Below are 21,568 nucleotides of genomic sequence, written 5' to 3'. Positions count from 1 at the left end.
CCCTATATTGGAAGGGACAGAAGTGCCTCCTTGTTGATGGTGTCCTTGTCACCTGCTATTCTTCCATGCTTGCACACAAATAATTACAAGTATATCCTCACTGTCCCTCCTGGCCTCGGAGCAAACTGTCTGCAGTTACACATCCCCATCTAAATGTTAATATTATGCTGCATGGGCATCATTTTACAAAGTGTATGTAGCTGGACAGGAGAAGAGCTGATGCGTCTTGTTTTGCTGTGCTCTCAGGAAAAAAAAGACAAACTCAAAGTGCAGCATATCATACTGCTCGGTAGTGAGTCTAGTGATAGATTTTGGGCATGTCATTGTATAGGCAGATGAATCTGTCTCAAAGCGGTGGCACACCCTCTCCAAAGAAGGGCTTTGTGTGTCCCTATGTACTGTCTGCCTGCTTGAGTACGGCAATACCGCTGGGTGTCCTAAAGTGTCGCTGTTGCACAGCCTAACACACACACACACACACACACACACACACACACACACACACACACACACACACACACATGGCCAGCAAGGAGGGGTCATTACAACCCCACAAAGCCACTGCTCATACTTCACATTATGGTGTGATTTTTTTCAACTCTGTCTGTGTCAAACAGGAGGGCTGTGGACAGTTCAGGAACCCGCCTACCAGTGACATCATCAACAGGGAAACCAAACTTATAGAAACTGCAGGCTTTCTATTCCTAGATAATTAGCATGCTATATAGCCATTGTTCTCGCATTAATAAATATCCAATTATAAAATAATTATTTGTTTGAAAACCAAATCAATGAGGTCACTGGTAGGGGGGGTTTGAAATGTCCACAACCCTCCTATATGATACATACAGTCAGACAGAGTAGAAAACGTTTTTACCATTTTATGTTGAGGATTAGTGAGGACCAATTATATGAAGATATAGGTTGAAATTGGGTGAAGTTGTCCCTTAAGTGGTTGTGCTGCCCTCTCTCCACCTATTGAATAAAGAACGTATTAACGGAGAGGATTAATCGGAAACAGCCGTTGCTTTATCTCAACAGCTGTCCAATCTCATCTGACCAATGTTTAACCCCCGACACCACTTGCTACAATTAGTATTAGTTATCACACACAACACGTAGAAATATAATAAATGTGTTGTTGTTTAAGCAGTGATAAAAGATAGGTGTTACATGCATATGTTTAAAGGCATAAATGGTGTTCTTACTGAATTTATACCAGTCCTTACAGAGATTAAAATAGGGTGCATTTTGCATCCCAAAACGCAGTTTATAGTTATGGGAGGCAATAAAACGACCTCTGCATCCACGGGATGCACTACTGTACTACTGTACTGTTTTTTATTCTAGTTTATTTTGCTAGCTTTATATCATTTCTTCTTCTGTTTTCTACACTAACCGTATAAAATGAAATGGGACTTAAATGCTGCAATTTGTAAAAATGGCAAAATTATGACTCCTAACGTCGTAGAAGTGGGACTCATCAAATGTCATTACATTGAAAACCTATTTACATCACTGCCTTATCTTGTTCTGTTAGTTTGAGCCATCATCATTGTTTAAAAGAGCCCTGTCTGCACTGTTTGCATCCGTCAGTTGTCACATGCGCGTGCCGCGTGTGTGTGCAAGCACACTCACGCACACACACAACACATGCAGCTGGGCAAACCAAACCATCCGCCCCAGGCTTATTATTCTATTTACCTGCATGCTGACACATGCACACACACACACACACACACACACACACACACACACACACACACACACACACACACACACACACACACACACACACACACACACACACACACACACACACACACACACACACACTTTTTGTTAACAATCATTCAACAACACTAAACTAATATCACTATTGACAAGAGTACATTTTAGGTGCATTGTTTACACGCATGCGCGCGCGCACGCACACACACACACACACACACACACACACACACACACACACACACACACACACACAGCCTCGTTCTAATCCAATGCTGCCGGCAAAACTAGGTCTCTAGAGGTTTTTACACTTTTTGTCAGTGCCCGTGTGTTGCCTGATCCTCTCCATTATCAACGGATGTACAAAATAGAGAGCTGATGTGCAAGAATACTAATACTCTCTTCGTGTGTGTGTGTGTGTGGGGGGGGGGAGGGGGGTATCGCATATTTAAAATCTAAATGTGTCCCACATAGAGGAGAGGAGAGGAGAGGAGAGGAGAGGAGAGGAGAGGAGAGGAGAGGAGAGGAGAGGATCATGGTTGCATAGTAACTGCTCCATCGTTTGTCTCCATTTTGTTGACTTCTTCTTTAAAGGACAACTTTGGGTTTTTTTCAACCAAGGTTCATGTTTTAGGTTGTTATTAGACAAAGTAAGAGATGAGTGTAATATTATTTTCTTGCATTTACTGCTTTCTTTCAATTTTACCTATTTTTGACAGGGGGCGGGGTCATTCGAACAAGTGGCTCAATGTCTTTTTGTTTTCTTTTTTCTTACAAAGTTTTACGGCAATGTCTTTATTATTATTTATTTACTATAGTCCTACTAGACCCCAGGAAATTACATCTGGCCACAAAATATCACGGGATCTATTGATTGTGAAGGGGGATAGTATATGCCATACTGTGTGTCGTATATAGGCTCAATATGTCAGTTGTGCACCTCCCCCTTCACATTCAATAGATCCCATTATCTTTTGTGGCCAAATGTAATTTCCTGGGGTCTAGTAGGAGTCGGACTATAAAATAATAATAAAGAAATTGTCATAAACCTTTGTTTCAAAAAAAACATTGAGCCACTTGCCCCCGCCCCCCTTTCAAAAATAGCTAAAATAGCTAAAATCGGTAAAACGAAAGAAAGCAGCAAATGGAAAATAATTAATAATCTTTTACTTTCTCTAATAACAACCTAAAAGATAAACACCCATGTATGCTCCCTACCCATATCAAACTGGTCCTCAGCATCAAGACTTTTAAATGTCACCTTAAGTCCCACCTTGGCTTTTGATCCTGTTTGAGAGTTCTGTGGTCTTTGCTTTGTTTCACTGTCTGCTGACGCTGCTGGGTGTGTCTTGTATTCTTGACGATGCGTATCCCTTCCCTTTGTTGTTCCTTTTTGTTGATCGTTTTTTTTCTGTGTTTTCACTGCCCCCTTATCATGTGCATGGTCCTTCTTTCCTTCCTCTCTCCAGCTCTTCTCCATCGTGATCTTCGGCTGCATCGCCAACGAGGGCTACACCAACCGTCCCGACGAGGTGGAGGAGTTCTGCATCTTCAACCGCAACCAGAATGCCTGTAACTACGGCGTCTTCATGGGCTCCATGGCCTTCATGTGCTGCATGGCCTTCCTGGCCCTGGACGTCTACTTCCCCCAGATCAGCAGCGTCAAGGATCGCAAGAAAGCCGTTCTGGCCGACGTCGGTGTGTCAGGTAAATCTACATAGTTGACTTTCCACCCTTCCTTTATTCATTTGAATCCCTATTTATTATGACACTGCTCCTCAGAGTCGAGAGAGTCTGTGTGTGTGTGCGTGCGTGCGTGCGTGCATGCGTGCGTGCGAGTGTTTCTAATTATACAAATGAAACAAAACAGAGCATCAAATCCCAGACCTGTACCAAGAAAATACCGTACTTAATTGTTGGAAAGACATTAACATTGAGAGGGGGGGAAACACATACCGTACAATATACACCCATACACATCTATCTTGTATTACCTTCTGCAGATATTTCATCTCCTCTTAGCGGTAAGGGGGTCTTTCCATTTGAAAAGAATCAGTCGCACATGAAAGAATGATCAGTAAATAAGTGATGGGTAATGAACAGAACATAAAAAGCATGTCCATTTAGTACCAGAATCGATGAAACTGATCCTGATATGCTACACTGCATATCCTATCAATTGTATGTGAGAATTTCCTACAATTTGTCTCCATTTGGAGATACTAAAGCAGGCACACTGAAGACTGAACCCATTGCCAAAATCAGGGCCTCCTTTGTGGGAGGCTGAAACATGATGACCGTACAGTAGCCACACAGTAGCCTGAGATAGACAGGGAGTGAGAGAGAGAGAGAGAGAGAGAGAGAGAGAGAGAGAGAGAGACAAAGAGAGAGAGAGAGTGAGAGGGAGGGAGGGAGGGAGGGAAGAGAGAGAAAGAGAGAGTCAAGCGCAATTTATATAAGCTTAAAGATGCATTGTGATTTGTGTGCTTTTAGATCTGCTATTTGTGGCGCATAAATTTGTAGGCTAACTGTGTAGTCCTCAACCCTGTGGTATATCTACTTATCCTTTCTTGTACACTCTGTTATGGAGCGGATATGAAAGGATGAGGAAATTATGACACATGCAGCCTTTTTTAAATGCCGTGCTCTCCACCTTTCTTTCCCTCCCACTCTCTCTCTGTCCCTCTCCGCCTCTCTGTGCCTGTGTCTCCCCCACGCTCTCTCTCTCTCTCTCTCTCTCTCTCTCTCTCTCTCTCTCTCTCTCTCGCCCCCTAGCGTTCTGGTCTTTCATGTGGTTTGTGGGATTCTGCTTCCTGGCCAATCAGTGGCAGGTGTCCACGCCTGACGACAACCCCCTGAGAGAGGGAGGGGACGCTGCCAGGGCCGCTATCACATTCTCCTTCTTCTCCATCTTTACCTGGGTAAGAGCTGTGTGTGTGTGTGTGTGTGTGTGTGTGTGTGTGTGTGTGTGTGTGTGTGTGTGTGTGTGTGTGTGTGTGTGTGTGTGTGTGTGTGTGTGTGTGTGTGTGTGTGTGTGTGTGTGTGTGTGTGTGTGTGTGTGTGTGTGTGTGTGTGTGTGTGTGTGTGTGTGTGTGTGTGTGTGTGTTTGTGTGCAGCATAGCATAATCATAATATAGCATATTATTAATGTTACAATGTCTCCCTCTACTGGATTGGACACTCGTGCACATGTGAGCAACTGACTGTGTGTGACTGTGAACGTGTGTTCATTGGCATTCATACTGTGTGTGTGTGTGTATGTGTACATATTCCTCCACAGGGTGCACAGACTCTCTTCTCGCTGGATAAGTTAAAGACTGTATCATTTGAAGAGGAGTACAACAAACTGTTCCCCTCCCAGCCTCATCTTCCCCTAGTCTGATGACTGTGTCTCTTCCTGGTTTTTAGACAGCTGGTGGATGGAAAATGAAGCTCGCGCGCGGCTTCCACTTGCCGTGGAGGCAAGCGTCTCCCGTGTTCTGGCCGACGGGTGGAGCTTCATTTCCATCCACCAGCTGTCTAAAAACCAGGAAGAGATGCCTGCTCTGAGCGGAAGATTTCCACGCCTAGACGCCCAAGTGTGCTTACACTGTAACTGTGTCTTCCTCTGCTGCTGTAGCCCTCTTTACCTGCACATACACACACGCACACACACACACACACACACACACACACACACACACACACACACGCACGCACGCACGCACACACACACACACACACACACACACACACACACACACACACACACACACACACACACACACACACACAATACACACACACATTACTGTATGGAGCTTGGAGGAAATATTTGATGTTATGCTGTCTCAACCACGATTGTGGACCTCTTAATCTTGTGTTTTATTTGACTTTCATAATGACTTTTACAGATTTTGTCTTGATTTTTGGTAAATAAAAAATCCCGCCTATATACAGTAGCTACCTTGTAAAAAAATATGTTTTCTCTTTTTAAACAAGATATTTTTGGGGCTTTTCTGCCTTTATTTATAGATTACAGTGTAGATAGACAGGAAACGGGGGGAGAGACGGGGAGGGACTTGCTGCAGCAAAGATCGTCGGGAACAGGACTCGAACCCGCGATGCACTGCCAGGCCGTTTATGTGCCTATAGGTGCCTGGACCGCTGGACCACGGCCTGGGCTTCTTTTTTTTCTTCTAATCACACCACATTACACCCTAGTGTCCCTATTTTGGGCATGCCATTATAGGCCGGTGTCACATGGCGACAATAACAGATCTACAAGCTCATAATGCGTCATGATGCACTGTGTGTGTGTGACACTGTCATACCTGTACAGGTCTGTAACTCTGACAGTTATGGGGGTCCTTTTAAAATTAAAAGGCTAGAAAACCATTTTGTCATGGCATGTATTATTTATTAGTTTAATAACTAAATTTTTGGAGTGAGTACATGTTTAGATGCCTGTCAGCTGGTCAGACAATGCTGATCCACTTGTTTACGACCCAAAAAATGTGTGCAGACTAATTTTACGACAGCTCCAGACCAGACATGAGATTTGGCATGGCGTACATCAAAGTTCAATGTCAAAATAATGAATGAATGAATGAATATTTATTATTTAAAACATTGAAAAATTAGTTTCCATTGTGATACTATAATAAAAAGGAAGTTAAAGTATACTATGTTCTAGTGATGGGAGTACCACAGACGAAAAACAGTCTAAGTCCAAATTTCAGACTGACCCCTCCACGAAAAGGCCTCGGTGTCCTGAACCCTTATCTATCATTTATATATTATGGATCAACAGTGTGGACTTAGACTGTTGGTCTGTGGTACTCATTGGAAAACACATCGGTATCGGCCGATTTGAGTTGTTTTTAGATTAATCGCCATCGGTTCGATTAATCAATCAGACCGATTAATTGGTCTGTCTTTACAGATAAACAAGCCCAAAGTAACAGCTTGAACAGATCTACAGGCTCACAATATTAAATATAAAGGTATTTAAGTTAAATCTGACTTGCCTAAGCCTGCAGTGCAGACACCCTGTTACATGTATTTTTCAGAATGGACAAAATTATTATAATTTTTGAGTGGTGCAAACCACTCCAACAACTGGCTTTGTACCCGTGTTTGTTCGTACCAAAAAACCGAGCATGCAGGTTGCTATGGTTAGCAACCAAAAAAACGAGCATGGTTGCTATGGTTAGTATGTGACGTCACTGACATAGCTGATCAGACTATATAAGACCTTGCACCACTCAGTTCACACGGGTGTGATTTTTCAATACAGAATGAGATCATATCGACATCCGTAATATCGGTTATCGGCCATAACAGCAATTAATTATATCGAATATCTATATCAGCCAAAATGTCTCATCGGCACATCCCTACTATGTTCCATTGATTCCATTGATCACCATACAGCCCACCCATATGACATCAGATTTTCAATGGGCCCTGAACCAGAAAACTAAATCAGAAAACTGGTTTAGACACACCAGTACATCTGAAGAGCAAATATGAAGCAGCATCCTGGTACAAATGAATATGCCCTTAAATCAACAGGATTGTCATCTGAAAATCTCTCTCTCTCTCTCTCTCTCTCTCTCTCTCTTTCTTTTATGTTGAAAGACCTCTAATTATCTCTACACAGTGAGATGTGTGGTGTTTGACAGTGCTGTGTATCGCTTGTTTAATCATGCACACCGCCACCGCTTAATTGCAGTGTCCCTTTATCCGGTATAGTTCAAAGTGGCAAATCTTTTAGAGCCACAAAGAACAGATAAATGCATCTTTCTTATATGAGAACTAACATACTGTACATCTTTAATGGCTGAAGCTATCTAATAAGCTTTGCCAACTTTCTTGCCAACTAATCAACTTCTGCTTCTCTCTCTCTTTGTTCTCTCTCTCTTTCCAACTTTTATTGTTAAACTCCCAACATCTCTGCCATAATACCTTCTTAAACCTGCTCACGTCCCCTGCTTCAAATCTATCATTTTATCCATATCTGTTCCATTCATCTATCCATCCATCTATCCATCCACCCACCCAACCACTCGCCCACCGACCTATCCATCCATCCACCCACCCAACCACTCGCCCACCGACCTATCCATCCACCCATATATTCGACCCACCCATCCTCCTGCACTTGGCTTCTGTCTTCGTGTCTGCTTCCGGCACCTTCTGTCTATCCCTCCATTCATCCCCATTCATCCCCCAAGGCTGTTCAGTCATTCCTGGGTTTCCAGAGGTACAAGCTGGGGGCCGACTCGGCCCTGTTCTCACAGGAGTACACGGACCCCAGCCAGGACCCAGCGGCAGCAGGAGGAGAAGGAGGAGCCCCCTACTCCTCATACACCGGAGGTGAAGACACGGAGACCCCGGGAGGAGTGCAGGCCAACAGTGAAGGCACCGGTGGCTACCAGAGTCAGGACTACTGAGAGGGTGGGCTGTGGGGAAGTAGAGTTATAAGAGAGGGGAAGGGTGAAGTGGCCCGTAGACACTGGATTAGGGTTTGAACGTTTTGTTTGCGATTGCTCCACTGATTGCTATAGTACGGTGGTTCTCAAGCTCCATAACTCTGAGACTGCACAAATGGAACCAAATGGACCCTGTATTGTTCCATTTGGTTCCATTTGTACACTTGAGTTATATAGACCTGTAAAGGTCCATGTGGAACCCCTTCAAGGAACCTTGAGGGTCCCTGAGCCCCACTTTGAGAACCACTGCTATAGTACAAAAACGATGGAAGCTAGATCTCTAGTCCGAGGTTTTGGGCAACTTCACCCATAACATACAGTATAAAGGTTTAAAGATTCTAATTACTTCAGGAGTCGGTCAGTCGGTAGCCAGAAGAAGTTGATTTTCATCTGTACTGGAGATAGAATAGAGGGATGTACAATCCATGTTTAGGATTTGGGGAGTTAAGTGCCAGGGAGAGTTTTGTTGGGGAGGGATTGGTGTAATGCCCAGTTTATGCTCTGTATTATGGTGGTGTGTCGCACACCAAATACAGCCAATCTATAAGCTCACAACGTGTTTCATCCGCGACGTGTGACGAGCTTATAGATTGGCTATTTTTGGCGATCCACACCGTTGTACAACAAAGTATAAATGGGAGTTAGGAAGACGGGTCACCGTGTTAAGATCGTTGCTTGTGACCACATTGCCTTCATCCTCTGAGGTCAACTATTGCCATGCTATCTGACCAGGATCAGCATTGAAATACAGACAAACACATGGACAGGCAAGAACGCACGCACACGTCGCGTACACTACACACACAGGCACATATAAAAGCAAACATACACAGCACAATGGTTGAGATTTAGAACATACACTAGTTTCAGACAGTTGACAGAATTCCTACAGTCAGTGGTGCATTATAGTTCATCTGCCCAGGCAAGACAACTGCTATTGCATATCAGGCGATAATCCCCAGAAATGTAGGCAATAGCCTAAGTAGCTTTGTTTTGAATATTTGAACACAGGAGCGTGTTAATGAGTATAAGGACAATTAAACCTGATTTATACTTCTTCATATGGTGAAGTATAAATCTGCCTTTAATGTCTAACCTTTTCTTTCTTTGGGTGTGAGAGAGTATGGAAGCTGTGAGACTAATGTGTTTCTTGTTTGTCAGACGAACACACTTTTTTTCCTTGACTGTTGCCTTAGTGTTGACTGCCAAGCAAAATTTAACTAACACAGAGCAACACATATTGTACCCAACGCATAGTATCACAGTTACCTTTCTCTAGCCTTACAGCAGAAATATAGCTAAATTATTTCATCTTCTTTTTGCCCTCAAGCACGTACAACCGCGAACAAAACTTGTATTTGTCACAGGTAATATCTTAATGCTGGCTTGCAGTGGGCTAGTACCCACTGAAACACAAGTACTATCTCATATATTTCAGGCCAGTAGGTCTATGAAAGAATATTAATAAGCTGCAGGAATTTTATCTATTCATTTATGTTTTTTTTGTTTGTTTTTTTGACAAATATATAGAGGAATTTATGCAGGATGGACCTAATCTGACACCACTGAATACTATGATCAAATATGGACATTGCATCACTCCAATTTCTGAAAATATCTCTCTCTATAAATATATGTAAATCTGTAATTCAATATAGGGGTGTGTGGAAAACAAGAATATGGCTTTATTTTAGGGCATTATGCTAGTTCTGTACAAAATTAAAAAACAAAAAGTATATGGCCTATTGTATTAATTTAGTGTTATTGTGACCAGATAAAGTGGTAAGTTCATCCTTGCCTCATCGTCCATGTTGCTTTCAGTACGGAGATGTTTTTATTTTGGAATAATAATAATTACTATGAAAAACACTGAAACAAAAATGTGACCAAACTATCAAATAACATAGTATATATAATTATATCAATAGATGTAGGATTGTGTGACGTTTCTCTGTGAGTTCCAGTAAAAATCAAAGTATAAAAATATATTATTATTATTATTAATAATAATAATAATAGGCTAAACAAATAAATAAAAGGAAGAAAAAAAAGATGGTGTACAAATGTATGTTTTTGATGTGTTGAATTTTAACCAATAAAAATAAAATAAATACTGACAAAAGTATAATTTGTGTTGATGTATACATTTGTTACTGCACATGTGGCAACTATTCATTTCTGATCTACCAGTCCAGATCACATTGGGCCTTTGAGGTAGATCAAGGGATCATTTGAAAAATCTAGTCAAAGATATCCATAACCATTAATTTATTTTATAAGACATTCTTTGGCAGATTATTAAGTCAGACTTCATAATTGATATTCAATTATTTCACTAATTATGTTCTGATTAGTAAAAGACTAAAGACTTATTTTCACTGTCTACTTGGCAGCCAAGTAAAAAAATACATTAGTAAACTAGGTGGAGGTTTCATGGATTTCTGTATTGTTTGTTACAATAGTGCAGCAATAGAGGGTATGCGCATGCTTAAAGTGAATGGCACATCGAGTGGCAAATCGAGTGGCAAAGGAACATGCAAAGTGAGTTTAACATTGTTTAACGTTGTTTAATGCAATCAGATAGGACTTTTCTGTTTGGATGTATGGGCTGTCAAGGCCAGAAAGTAGTTTTTGCCACTCAGTAGGCGTTCCTGCATAACTTCCTGGTTTGATGATGATGTCACGCGCATACCCTCTATAGTTATTTTAACTACAAGTAGGTGAATTTTGGTGGCAGTATACTACCACTACACATGGGATAAAGAAAAGTGTATTGATTCCAAGACATGCACGCACGCATACACACACACACACACACACTCTGGTGTCTTGCCTTCAAACTTTGCACAAAAAACAATGGGGTTTCTTGCACATTATGGCAGATATTATATTAAGGCCCTTGAAATCCTGAGTCTATCCCAATATTTGGTCTTTCAAGATTTCTGTTCTGCAGTACATGCACAACAGAGCTGCATCCATCCGCATCCTCAGAGGAGTTTGTTCAACCACCACTATAAGTTCTATAACACTGATTTTCAACTTCAAGGACCTCCAGTTTGATATGCATTAGGCCACGGGACTGATCCCCATTTGATACTCTGGTACCCAAATCTACACTTTTATTTATAAACTCTGGTAAGGGTCCATTTATTGTACTATAAGTACGAGTGCATGTGGTAGCCTATAGAGTATACTTCTATCTATCTATCTATCTATCTATCTATCTATCTATGCACCAAGTCTCTGTCTGTATGTCTGTGAGTGTGTGTGTAATCCACGTAACTTGAGAACCGTTAGCCCCACCGACTTCAAATTCGACAGGTCGGAACCCAAGGTTGTCCAGAACCGCCAAAAAAAGCCTCTGCCCGGGCTCTGGACCGGGCCCCTGCCCATCATCCATATATGGAGCTGGCCTGTTCTGACCTCACAACACTCCATATTTGGGCATTCCCGACACAGAACTCCACAAGCTGGCTGCATATAGTCCATATGTGGGCATGCCTTACAAATAACTCCATATATGGGCAATTGGGCATAAAAGGGACTCAAGGGAGGACATAATATCTGGGTGGGGCATGCATTTCCAACTTGCATCGTTCCAAGTAGGCCAGTGCCCAACGGGCACCGCTGTAGAGGCTCCAACGCATAATATCTGGGTGGGGCATTCATTTCCAACTCCCTACTCCCACCAAGTAGCCCTATAATGCTTTGATTCTGCCCTGCATTAATGCAGGGAAGAATCGCCCCTCAAAAAAAATCACCCCTCAATTATTTATTTTTTTGCCAATTAAGGTGCCCCTCCTTGCCCTCCTTGCCAAGTGCCCCGTGCAGCTGCACTTAGCGGCTTATGGTTAATCCGGCCCTTAACGTGATAGGTAATGGAAGTCAGATGCTCTCAGTAGAACTTTTTTTTTATGGTTTTATTTTAATTTTTTAATCCAAAAACTTTTAACCATGACACAATACAGAATATTTAACCATTTTAAGCTTTGACTGCGAATTTGCGCACAGAGTACAGGAGGTCCTTCTTCTGCTGCTTCCTGGTCTTGAGGCTGGCCTCTTGTTTGGTGAGCTGGCGTCGGATAGCTCTGGTCTTCTTGGGCCTCAGGTCCAGGGGCTTGTACTTCTTGCCCTTGTAGAACTTCCTGAGGTTCTCTTTCTGTGTCTGGTTGATGACAGTCAGGACCCTGGCAATAGATTTGCGGACGCCGCAGATCTTGGAGAGTTTGGAGGCAGCTCCGCCCGTCGCTTTGACAACACGAAGCTGGGACAACTCATTCTTCAGGTCGTCCAACTGTTTCAACAGCTCTTCCTTCTTCTTTCCCCTCAGATCTCTCGCCTTGATCTTAGCCATGTTGCTTGACGCTGCCCCGTTGGAAAGCGCTCTCAGTAAAACTGTCAAACACTGACTGAAGAGGAAGCTCTCTGTGCCGGCTAGTTGAATGTTCACGAGCGCCTGATTGGCCGATCTCCCGCGGAACGCACGCCGCTCATTGGCTGAAGGGGGTTTCACTTACGTCTGACTGACGTCATGCGAAGGCGTGTCATAACATACATAACTATACGGAGGTGTGTGCGGTGTTTTTTGATTGATTGATTGAAAATTTTATTAACAGTTTGCAGAAGTGTGTAGTGTGTGGCCGATCTACAAACTCACAAAGCGTCGCGTCAGCGTCACGTTGTGAGCTTGTAGATCAGCTACTTTCACGCACACCACTGTCGTACGACACAAGTCTAAAACACACACATTGCAACACAGTTGTAACTTAATTGTATGTACATACTATTTCCATTAAAACAACTGGCAACTTTTTAAAAGTATTTTTTTTTCTTTTTTTTTCAAAATGGCACAATTTCTTTCTATACTCGGTCTCGGTCTGTGTCTCATAGGAGGGCTGTGGGCAGTTCAGAAACCCAAGCTAATAGAAACTGCAGGCTTTCTAGTCCTGAAAAGTTGCAATGCGAAAATGGAAGCCATCGTTCTCACGATAATAAAAATCTAAACATTTTTGTAAAAAAAAATTGTTTAAAAACAAATCTGCCTAACGATGATGTCACTGGTGGACAGGTTTCTGAACTGCCCACAGCCCTCCTATGAGACACAGACTGAGTAGAAAATAATTGTGCCATTTTATCATGATTATTAGTGAGGACCTATTATATGAACATAGGTTGAAAAGTGGTGAAGTGGTCCTTTAACAAACAACAATAAAACAAAACTATCCAGGCCTGTCGATAACGTTACATGCTCATATTAGGGCATGGCTGTTTGCAGGCAGTTTAGAGCCATGTATTAGACAACGCAATAGAAGAGTCAGAAGATGGTGTTTGCTCAACTTTGCTACGACCTGCGGGAAAGTTGAATCTGGACATAGCGTGAGATTTAGTAACTGTAAATTAAGTGAGTTGATTGATTGATTGATTGAAGAATTTATTAACAGTTTGCAGAATTACAGTACATTTCAAGCACAAACTCAATACAAAGGCTGTTAACTGTGAGTGGACGACCCAATTAAGCATTACACTTGTTTCCAATAGGGTCCACCATGTTCAAATCATCAAAACATTTAGAGACGTACAAATAGACACTTCTATAGACAGAACAGGAATTCATCATAAAGGAGGTAAAAAGGGAATAGAAACATATACAGTGAGGGGGGAAAAAAGGAGTGGGCGGTGGGGGGGATTCACGTTCAGCTCCGTTTGTTTGTTTTCCTTGGAGGAGCTGCGTTGGGTCCATAGAGTATAGGTTGGGTCCCCAAGTCGGCTCCGTGGCCGTACCTTGAGTTGGCTGTGTGGCCGTGACCGTCTCTTGTGTTGTCCTTGCGTTGGGTCCCCAAGTTGGCTCAGTGGCCATACCTTGAGTTAGCTGTGTGGCCGCGACCGTCTCTTGTGTTGTCCTTGCGTTCGTGTTTGAGGGATTCCGATTTTACAGGGGCCAGTTTCGAATTGCAGCCGTCCGTAGGTGCCCTTTGAGAGCGGTTTTGAAAGAGTCAAGGGATTCGCATGTCTTAATGAGTTGATGACAGAGAGATGGAGGAGGATACAGGAGGTGCACGAAAAGGGACGCCGTCAAAGAGCTGGAGGGGAAATGACAATGAGAGGCAGGCTAAGCAGGGTGAAAATGAAAGGGACAATGGAGCTGAGACTGAGCAGAGGAACATCCACATCATGGATAAGAGAGGGTTTCTAGCGTTTCTAGCCATGGTTATAAACTGTGCGGTGGAGATACCGAGAAAGTCGGGAGCGCATTAAAATGGTGCTAGATGCCGCCAGGAGGTTCCTGAATGTGGTGGACAATACATTACGGGAGAGGAGGTGGACGATATGCTGAGAGAGGGCTGTGCCCCCACTCAGGCATAGAACGTGGGAACGGAATAAAAGTAAAGGCAACTAGAAAAAGTGCCCTTCCGGGCACAGGTCTCCACCAGGAGGATAGGAGTGTGTGTGATGTTTGGCAAAATGTTTAGGAGGATGTTTTTTTTTTTTTGCAACAATTTTCTTCATTTTGTTGAGGAAATGCAGAGCCAGATCACTCATAGCATCTCTGAGGATAGAATTCTGGATGAGCAGGATATGTGCAGTATTTTGTACAAAACGGGCCACTCCTGAAAACTTTGGAAGGCAATCTTTGCCAATCAGTGTACAATCTGAGAAATCCAACAGACTTGTCTTGATCACATGACTACAGAGATCATGTGTACCGATTGCCATTTCTTCATACGCCTTTGATGGCAATTGGATGATTTGAGGCATTTTGTTCCAAAAATGTGTTTTGCAAAAATCAACCTGTTGGTGGCGCTATAACAGGCCAATGTGAAAAGGGTGGGATATATTCCTCAGCCTAGTAAGAAAAAGTGTGAAAGATTTCACGTAAATTGCATGCTGCGTTCATGATTTGAGGCTATTGTTCAAAACGGGGCAATCTTGCAAACTGTGAAAGCCAATTATAGCCAATTAGGATGGAATATGAAATATCGGACAGATCCGACTTGAGCACATGACCATGGAGATACTGTGTAACGATTTGTGAGATTTTTGGACAGAATCTGGAGGAGTAATATCAAAAAATGTGTTTTACAAAAGTGGGCCTCCTGGTGGCGCTATAAAAGGCAGATGCGGAAAATGCAAGTCAAAGGTTTGTCCTTGGCCTCTAGGGAGTGTGCATGCAACGTTTCACGCAGATCGGTGCAGTTGTAGGTAAAAAATGTGAAAAGCTGCCTCATGGTGGCGCTATAACTGGCCGTTCTGGAAAATGTGGGGCAGAGGTTCATCGTTGGCATCCAGGGAGTGTGTGTGCAAAGTTTGGCATCGGCCGGGTTAACGGTGCCGGAGATTAGCTGTACACAGACGGACGGAAGGAAGGACGGACGGACACACGGACGGAGTGCAAAACATACTCTCTCCCCATGCCTTCGGGACACACGGACGGAGTGCAAAACATACTCTCTCCCCATGCCTTCGGCCTGGTGGAGACAACAATAAGAGATAATGTGAGGAATGGGTACTCTTTGGGGATCTGCAGAGCTAACCCCATGTGTAGTGGTAGTATACTGCCACCTGGTGTCCAAAATACTTGTAGTTACTTGTAGTTACAAGCCCCAAATGGATTGAACCATTCAATGAGATTCAATGAGATGTTGTTTGTGCTGTAGTAGATCAAGTTGTTGGTGGTGCACTGGTGGTAACACCATTCGGCAGAATGAGATGGACCATGCAGCATTGCAGCTATTGTTTTGTGCTCCAAGGTAAAGTTATTGAACGTTTATTTCAAAACATATACAAGTAAGTATTGGCGTATTTATTACCGTATTATTTTGGTAGCAGCTTGAATGAGTGAAACAGCTAACGTAACAACCAGGGCAGGTTAGCATTTACTACCGACCTCACCTTAATCCATGAGGATATGATCCACGAGGAATATAAAATCAAAAAAAATCTAATCTAGGCCTATCCACACAATCTTTGGCTTCAGTGTATAAACTCACGAATAAAGGCTCAGCTAAGTGGCTAACGTTATTTCACGTTTTTACAGCCCAGATCCAGTTTAATAGCAAACATGATCATAAAGTAGTAGTACATTATAATCATAAACATAATTGTTTGCTTTTCATTGTTCAGTGTTGTTAAGTGTTCCTCAAAGGACCCCCAAATTGATGCACCCCCATTTCAAAGTATGTAAATGCCAGGGACCTCCATAATATAAGGGAAGAGTTGTGTTGAGAATGAGATCTTTCTAACTAGTGATAGATCCAGTTATATAGATCCATGTCATCATCCAGAAACCCCCTAATGATGTTTCATATTTCATATAAACAAACTGGTTTTAGCCAATTTCTTCAACTAGTATGGCTACCAAAACATTATGCTGTCGGGATGAAACCTCCTAACTTTTTTTTTGCATAAATCAGTGCTATTGAACACCCTTTACGTCTGTGTGTTGTTTAAATAAATATTGAACCAATGGAAAGTAGCTTTGGACAAAATCTCTTAACTCCATTGGACCCTCAAACTGTCTTCTAAAGCAACTAACTCCACCACCGCTTCCCCTCTCATGCAAATAATTGACAATATATAAACTCACAACACCAACTTTGATGAGGCAGTATTGCTTTGTTTTGAAAATATAAGGTTTTCTTAATTTCCTGAAAAACGTATAATTTTAATTTCCTGAAAAATCAATGATGATTAATTGTTCCTTTTTTAGATGGGAAGCCAACAAAATGATCCTCACGAGAGCATGTCCTAAAGAAAGGTATCATTACATCACTAAATCTTTAAATCTTTTCACTAAATCTAAAACTATTACATCATTGCCTAATAGTTATATTGTTTCCATGTCGTAAATAGCAGATCTACAAGTCTCTCTGCCCTGTGCAATGTTTGTTTACAATGCCCAGAAGGCAGAAAGGCATGTACATTTGTATTCATATGTTCCATTGTTCAATGCCAAAACACTTAGATAGTTAATCATGGTTATTTGTATGACAATTAATCGTCAATAAAGGTTCATGATTATGAGAGTCCTCAGACTGAGACCGATTCTACAAATGCCTTCTAAGTTCTAAACAAGTAGTTCTTTCGTTCTACTTTTGACCCTTCTGTCACGTGGAACTATGTTTTTGTGCTGCTGCTGGCGTAGTGATACTGGACACAAAAAGTGTGACAGAGGGGTGACAGAGGGGTCAAAGACAAGTTGAACGAAATTTGCGCTATATGGAAGAAATAGGTCAACAATACAAATGACGCTAGTTGTGTGGATTCATTTATTTTCAATGTGTGGCCCCCACCCCCACCAAAACCCCCATCAACTCTACCTGGCACTAATTGGTTAGACTGGGTTAAACAGGAGAGGCAGATATTTATTAACTAACTCTACATACATGAATAGCACCCACTGCGAGGACAAAACTTCATGTAGGCTACAGTAAATACTCCAACAACAGATTATAGCAGGGCAATAATAACACGTAAGTGTTTTAAGCTAGAACACTGGAAAGGAACATTTTTAATATGGTCAATGATTTAAATTACATTTCAAATACATTTTCAATGTGCTTTCAATTTTCCTCTCAAGCTTTACTCGATTTTATTTTCATTGATTTTGTTCTGTTGTAAAGTGCTTTGCATCAATCCATTCCTGAAAGGGTACTGAACGGAATATATTGAAATATACACCTCGACTGAAGTGTAGAATGAATCCAAATGAGACCATTCCAGTTCCAGTATGAAGACAGTGTATTGTATGAGTTTTGACATGCAGGGACAGAGCTGGATGATGAGCGTCTGTTGAAGAGTAGTGGAGGCATTCTCCCACCAGCACACTGCTGCCTGTCCCTAAGAAGGCCAGTGTGGACACCAGAACCATGTCTGATGGCTCCAACACAGGTAGCAGCAACAGACATAATTCAGTATACTATTTAAAATTTGGCATTTAGCAAGCAGATGCTCTTATTTGCAAACTGTTAATCAGGAGAGGGGGCGCTGCTCTTGTGGCGACCAGCAGCGGGTTTTAGTTTAAGGAGTGCTATCCATTCCAGACTGAATACAAGATATCCCTGCTAACCCATCAGTGCATCCACAGCAACCCTCCTTCCTACCTCAAGGAATGAGTCTCCCTTCAACCCTCAACTTGCAACCTCCGCTCTTCAAACCCTGTTACCCACCAAGACCAACCTGCGCACCATGGGTGACCGGGCCTTCTGCTCGGTTGCCCCCGAACTGTGGAACGCCCTCCCCGCCCACCTGAGAGCACCACAGTCGGTTGACTTATTTAAGAGAGGACTTAAAGGGAAACTTCACCCTTTTTGCAACAAAATATATGGCGTTTAGAAGTGTCCCTTTAAGACTTTCATTTTTAACAAAGCATTGTGGGACGGGACTCCCCAAGCGGGGGGTCTTGGGGTCCTCCCCCAGAAACCTTTTAACAGATAAGAAGTGAATGGTGAATTTTGGGAGTTTGATACTTTTATCAGCCTTGCTTTACTAGCATTGGAAAATGCTGGGTACAGTTTCAGCAAAACGTAGGCCTACAGAAATTGATTTGATGACTGAAGCAATGTAAAACCCATCCTTTAATAATAACCATTCATTATTTAAGTGAACATCTCTGTATGATTGCTTGCACTGCCAAACCCCCCAAGCGGGGGATCTGGGGTCCTCCCCCACCAACCTTTTGAGGGGCGCTAGATACAGCTTTTGTCCCCACACGTCTCATATTTGCCATTGATAATGAAAGGAGAAATTAGGTCATATGTAGACGAGCAAATTGGTTATCCAATCACATAAATTCAGTTGTTCATGAGATGATGTATGATGATGTATAATGATAAGAGCGCCCCTCACTTCACACGGGTGTGATTTTTAATATAGTACTGTAGATGTAAGTTCCTGTGTTCTGGTGACTGGACTATTGCATTTCACTGTATGTTGGCATCGACAAATTGCTCCTTAGGCATTTGCAGCTGGTCCAAAACGTTGCTGCCCGTCTCCTCACTGGAACAAAAAGGGGCGACTGTGGCTCAAGAGGTAGAGCAGGTCGTCCAATGATCCATGGGTCGGCGGTTCGAATCCCGGCTCCTCCTGTCTACATGTCGAAGTGTCCTTGGGCAAGACACTGAACCCCAAATTGCTCCCGATGTGCTGGTTGGTACCTTGCATGGCTTCCGCCGCAATCGGTGTATGAATGTGTGTGTGAATGGGTGAATGTAATGCACAATCTATGTAAAGCGCCTTGGATAAAGGCGCTATATAAATGCACCATTTACCATTTTACAAAGAAACGTGAACATATCACTCCAGTCTTAGCCTCGCTTCATTGGCTACCTGTACAATTTCATATTGATTATTTTCAAGATTTTAATGTATTTCTACTTTTAAAATTAGAAATGTGCTACCACCCTCGTCCTTTGCTGATCTAATTGCCAGCTACAACCCACCCAGAGTTTTAAGGTTGGCAGATCAGCTACAGCTGAATGTGCTAGTAACCAATAAACGAACTAAGGGTGACCGGGCCTTTGCGGGGGCTGCGCGGGCCCGGGTGTAGCCGCCGCGGGTGCAGATCTTGGTGGTAGTAGCAAATATTCAAACGAGAACTTTGAAGGCCGAAGTGGAGAAGGGTTCCATGTGAACAGCAGTTGAACATGGGTCAGTCGGTCCTAAGGGATAGGCTCTGGAATAGTTTGCCCCTGGCCTACATATCAGAGCCACCCAGTCGATAGATATTTTTAAATCGCTGCTAAAGACTTATTTTTTTTCTCCTTGGACTTTAAAGTGAAAGCTGAGGTAGCCCTGTTTTCCCCTCACTGGAGTGAGGGGAAAACAGTTTGTGCAGTTTGTGCCTTTTATTTTGCCTGCAAATGTCTGTTTATATTGCGTTTGCTTCTTGCTTTCTAATGCCTATTATATGTCTGTTTATATTGCATTGTTTTCCCTTTGTTTTCTTTTAACCTGTGCAGCACTTTGGTTGACTTTGTCATGTTAAATGTACTATATAAATACATTTTGAGTTGAGTTGGTGAATTTTGGGACTTTGACACCAAATCCAGGAGAAATACCTACCTTCCAAAGCTGATGACTGATCTCTCCCAGTCAGAACTCCAAACTCACTCCATATCTTCTGCCACAGGCTGAAAATGGAACCCCTGGGTCCATTTGGTTCAATTTGTACATTCCCAAAGTCAAATTAACCCTGAGATGGGTTACACTGAGGTTCCAGAGATAAATCTTATAAAATGGGGGTCCATGATCTAATATTATTAAATGTATGGTACTTGAAATGAAAAAGGAAATCAATCACTTCTCTGGGCCCACGCACACATGGACATTTAACTGTCACATTAAAGTGCAGTGCCTTGGACAGCAGACAACAGTGAATGCTCTCTAGAAAGCAATTAGCTTAGCATTAGCTTAAGTCGACTCATTATAGAGTTGTTTAATTCTTGAAGTGTAAACATGCATTTAGCAAATCGGTTTGAAATTAAATTCCAGACAGAGGCTACCATCAGAACAAGCACTGACGTGCCTGTCACCAGACTCTTCTGGTGACAGGCCACCACACATGATTATTTCTGGGCTATGATTGGTTACTGAACTACGTTATAATTGCCACATTTGACTGATTTTTCTTTAAACCAGCCACCTTATTAAATATCTGTCATCCATCCCACTGCTATTTTAATCACACACCTTATGTGACCTGTTCAGTTCCTTTATCTTATTCCAACTTACAACAAAGCTTGTACCACTTTTTTGCCAATATAGTTGAGTTGAACTCTAAAAACGTTAAAGATTATAAGATCTTGTGTTGTGTTGACTGAAACAGCTAGAAATGTGAGATAAAATCTCTTATATCCAGCAGTGTTTTTTTTATCCTAGAATATGATTAAAAGAATACACAACATATTATTCAGAAAAACTGGAATACCACTGTTTTTTCTGTTTGTGGATTTTGTTTTAAATAAATCACTATAAAAGGGGAATGTGATTATGTGAGGTAGTAGATCTGTTCATTGTCAGTGGCATGTATTTCTATACTTTAGTGGTTGTGTTGTGCATGCGTGTATGTGTGTAATTGCAGTGTTTCACTGTTTATAATATATATGGCATTATTTCAGCATTTGACAAATCTTCTAAATCACTAGTTATTCTACTGCGCCTTTTCCCGTATATACACTTTAAAACAATGAGTATCATAATAAGATGCATACAGACACGTTTTAAAATTTTAGATGATTTATCAAGGTATTCAGTTCATATTTACAAGTTATATACATTGTTCTTATATACAAACTAACTACTATATACAAAATGGAATCATTAATAATTAACTAGAATAAGAGTAATAGATCAAAATAGATAAA

General features: G+C 42.0%; 2 protein-coding genes across 2 annotated transcripts in view; one reads left to right on the top strand and one right to left on the bottom strand.

Annotated features, from left to right (window-relative positions):
- syngr1b (synaptogyrin 1b) overlaps positions 1-5,405 on the top strand; it is a 23,681-nt gene extending 18,276 nt beyond the window's left edge. The window contains exons 2-4 of the mRNA XM_079498745.1: positions 3,201-3,438; positions 4,507-4,652; positions 5,012-5,405. Of these exons, the coding sequence (XP_079354871.1) occupies positions 3,201-3,438; positions 4,507-4,652; positions 5,012-5,113 (486 nt within the window). The 3' untranslated portion in view covers positions 5,114-5,405. The remainder of the gene's footprint in view (positions 1-3,200; positions 3,439-4,506; positions 4,653-5,011) is intronic.
- Positions 5,406-12,112: 6,707 nt separating this feature from the next.
- On the bottom strand, positions 12,113-12,597 carry LOC306921622 (large ribosomal subunit protein uL29-like). The gene has a single exon (XM_079498840.1). The coding sequence runs from the start codon at positions 12,559-12,561 to the stop codon at positions 12,190-12,192; it is 372 nt and encodes a 123-aa protein (XP_079354966.1). The 5' UTR covers positions 12,562-12,597; the 3' UTR covers positions 12,113-12,189.
- Between the last annotated feature and the right edge of the window lie 8,971 nt (positions 12,598-21,568).

This window comes from Electrona antarctica (assembly GCF_951216825.1).
Source record: "Electrona antarctica genome assembly, chromosome: 4".
Classification (NCBI taxonomy): Eukaryota; Metazoa; Chordata; class Actinopteri; order Myctophiformes; family Myctophidae; genus Electrona; species Electrona antarctica.
The sequence above is the reverse complement of the archived record's forward strand: the minus strand, read 5'-3'. Positions and strand labels throughout refer to the sequence as shown.

Coding starts and splice junctions, on each gene's coding strand:
- LOC306921622 (XM_079498840.1), bottom strand. CDS start 12,561: ATGGCTAAGATCAAGGCGAGAGATCTGAGGGGAAAGAAGAAGGAAGAG.